Source organism: Eretmochelys imbricata, chromosome 8 (genome assembly GCF_965152235.1).
Source record: "Eretmochelys imbricata isolate rEreImb1 chromosome 8, rEreImb1.hap1, whole genome shotgun sequence".
Classification (NCBI taxonomy): domain Eukaryota; kingdom Metazoa; phylum Chordata; order Testudines; family Cheloniidae; genus Eretmochelys; species Eretmochelys imbricata.
Window position 1 is genome coordinate 45,527,526 of NC_135579.1, and position 3,591 is coordinate 45,531,116.

The 3,591-nt window shown below is 47.4% G+C and overlaps 1 protein-coding gene across 1 annotated transcript; it reads right to left on the reverse strand.

The window, feature by feature from the left end:
- Positions 1–268: 268 nt before the first annotated feature.
- FASLG (Fas ligand) lies at positions 269–3,071 on the reverse strand. Its single transcript, XM_077825179.1, has 4 exons — positions 2,808–3,071; positions 2,538–2,601; positions 1,125–1,163; positions 269–663 (listed from the first exon to the last, which is right to left on the reverse strand). Exons 1-4 carry the CDS (start codon positions 3,069–3,071, stop codon positions 269–271), a joined length of 762 nt encoding a protein of 253 aa, XP_077681305.1.
- Between the last annotated feature and the right edge of the window lie 520 nt (positions 3,072–3,591).

The window sequence follows — 3,591 nt, forward strand, 5'->3', positions numbered from 1 at the left end:
CTTAAGGTTCTCCTAACGTGATCCAAATAGTTCATAAGGTGAAAGTTTTAATCCTTGTAGATCCGTTTCCAAGTCAGTTTGGCTGTCGCATGTCAAAGGCCAAACCAGGGATGCCTGGTGGGCTTCTTCCAGCTAGATCCTTGCTAGCCCAGCACAGTATTAGACTAGTCCTATGGACAGAATGTATCTTAAACTGTACAGTACCCAAGCCATGTTAATATCAGTCCAGAGTGCATATTTGCTGAAAGTAACGCTTTGGTGGTCAGCTCTAAAGTTTATATAAACCAAAAAATGTCTTGGTTTCCTCAAAATTAACCAGAGCCGTTTCAGAGACATTCACATACAAGCTGTCTGATTTGGTGAGGTTGAACAATGCCCCCAGGTAGCTGCCCCTGGCCCACATCTTCCCAGCCGCACAGTAGTTCATCTTTCTGTCCTCCATCAGCACCTGGCTAGCTGGGTAGGCTGGATTTCGTTTGAAAACCGTGTGATCTAAGGGCACGTTGTTGCAGATCTTGCCTCGGAAGAACACCTTGGAGTACACAAAGTACAGGCCTGTTTCATTGATCACCAGGCTGCGCTGTCTGTATTGAATGCTGGAGGTGAAGGCGTGCCCAAGAGTGGCCACCCATTCCAAAGGAAGGGCTTTCTGATCAGCTTTGCCTAGTAACAAAGATTAACAAGAAGCATTTAGACAGGCACGTGCATGCTAACAGTTTGCAAGTCAGACTAGTCGTGGGCAAGTTACTTAACCTCAGCTTCTTTCTGTAAAACAGACATGATGCCTGCCAAACTCAGAGCCAGGAGGCTGAGTTCATTCATGCATGTCAAATGCTCTGCAGTCTCCAGCCCACATGGTTACTCAGCCCAAAAGTGAAGCAAAAAACCCACATAAACGTAAAAGTACCAGATGAAATGAATGGGGAAAGGAAGTGGGAGTAAATCAGAACCCTTGAGTCTCACATGTCAATCCTGGAAGGTGAATGATCCAAAGGGAACGCTGCTGCTCAATAGCCAGATGACTAACTTGGAAGTAACCCAGAAACCACTTTCCCCATCCACATCCAGCTTCCTGCAGCCACTTCTTTCCCCAATATGCTGACTCTTTACCCTGTGTCACATACCTGTTAAATGTGCTGCCTTCCTGATCACCTTTTTCTCTGCTGTTACATTCAGAAGTCCTGCATTAAAACAGAGAAAGGAGACAGCTTCAGGCTTTGTGGAGAAGACGCGGTGAGGAAATTAAGACTAGGAAGGGGGTCCCCTCCAGGGAATTACGGAGAGAGACAGTTACAATGGATCGGAGATATACTTTGTCAGGCAGGCATAATTAACCTGTGACACTACCTGCTGCAGGACATTCAGGTATACTCTGTAGCTTGGTAAATTTAAAAAGAGGATTGGGCAGTTAATGCAGAAGACTCAGCGCAACATCTGTACCTAGAATAGCTAGGAAAAAATGCAAGGGCTATCAGATCGCTTTAAGATGTCAAACTGATTCCCAGATGGGCTCAAGTAGAAATTTCTTTCTCACTCCACATGATACAATCCAGCTTTGCACAATCAGCTGCGGATCATTGGTCTGTTCTGATAAGACCATTTCCATGTCCCTAAAGAATAGGAGCCTTGCAACATCTAAAGGTAGAAGGCCACTGAAGACTCTAACAGAGTGATTCTGTTGAACTTAGCAATCAAATCTTTGGACAAATGGAAGTAAAATGCATCTGTTTTAGCTCAGTTACAATTTTAAGACAAAGGCAGAATGATTTCCCAAGATGCTTCCTTTCAAACTGTTTTCTAAACAAAACTGCATTGAAATTGACACATTCATCCAGAAAGTTGCGATTTTGAGGTAACATTTTCCAGATGGGAAAATATTTGGTCAGAAAATGCTCAGCCAGTTTTAGTTACAACAATATAGCTTGTACACTAGAGACTCAAAAAAATCAAGTTGCACTTTAAAAGAGGCAAAAAGTCAAGGAAAACAAGAGGAAAAAATAATATAGTAATTTTGGAAACCCATCTGCTATCATTTTCCTTTGTACTCCTCTCTCCCTATATCTGTTTCTCACAGCATGGCAGGAAAACCAGAATCCCACCTTTACAGTGAAGCTCAGGCTATCACATGCATCATCCAAGAAAGGAAAAGGAGGGACTCTGGCTGCAGAGTTGGAATCCAAGGGAATCTGAATTTTTGCAATGTTTATGGGTGTTCAGATCTGGGGTTTATGGGTGTTCAGATCTGGGGCCCATCTCTAGTCAATGTTCCCCACAGGCTGCCTGCATTATGCCAACTTTCTTCTGCTTGAGGGCTAGAAGGGAGACCCCTACCGGCCCCCCAAGCCCATGACATGCACAGTTACTGCTACAGCCAAAGGAGTGAACATGTCATCTGAAAAGCATCAGAACCTCACGAATATAACACCCCCATCTGCCACCCAAAATGAAGGCGTGGTAGGGGGCAGGAAGGGGAAAAAGCAGAGATGCTGCCATTCGCAGAATTCATGGCCTGGGTTCTCCCACACACACTGACTCGCTGGGTAAGGATGGCTCACCTATGCGCTTCTCCATAGACGAAAGAACATGTCCGGTGCTGGTTAACTGTCAAAACAGAAGAGAGACAAGTTCACACCTAGTAAGTGACCATGACATGTAAAATAACCATCAGGAATAGGGACAGATCCTCAGCTGGGGCAAGTGGACATTGACTTCAATCCAGTTCCACCAACTTACATCCGCTAAAGGTCTAGCCCAGCATTCTCATTGCTGGCCACTTCTACGTCTATTAATAACCAGACGGACATTACCTCTCGGAGCTCAGCCAGTTCCTTCTGCAGCTGGACAATCTGAAACATCCCCAGCCCCACTCCAGCAAGGGCCAGGAGGATCAGTAAAAACACCACCAAGAAACAGAGGCATGTGCCATCCCTCTTGTTGCTCTGTTTTCTCCTCCTCCTCTCCGGCACGGGCGGTGGGCAGGTGGCAACGGGAGCCGACGGGGCACAAGTGGGACTGGCACAGCTGTCCACCCAAAAGATCTGGGGGTAGACATAATTCAGGTTCTGCTGCATGGTGGGCAGTGGAATGGCTGGGCCGCCCTGGCTATGGAACTCCTCTTTCATGCGGCAGCTAAATCCGGCTGTGCCAGCCACAGACTGAGCCCCAGGGGGGAAGCCGGCTCTGCCTTTATACGCCTGCATCACCCTAGCAGTGCGAGATCTACTTGTACGTGCCTGAGTCTGAAAAACCTGAGCCAGAAGCAGCAAACCTCAAAGAGCTTCCGCCCACCCCCTCTGATGCAAGACTGCTCCTCCCACATGAAGAGAGCAGGCACATTAGGTGCTTCTGAGTGAGCAACTAAAAGCTCAGCCATGGGCTGCAACGGTAACCTCCATGGGCCATCCCCATGAACTAGACCCACTGGCCAGGCCAAGAGAGCAGGTGCCCTGAGTTAGGAAAGGGTTAAAAGAGTGGCAGAGGGGAGGGTTCCCATCCTCCATTCAGCCAGGTGCTGTGTAACCACATTAGAGCACAAACCTGCCTGCTCCTCCACCACCTATTTCCAACAGCCTACGCTGGTAGCGCTGCACC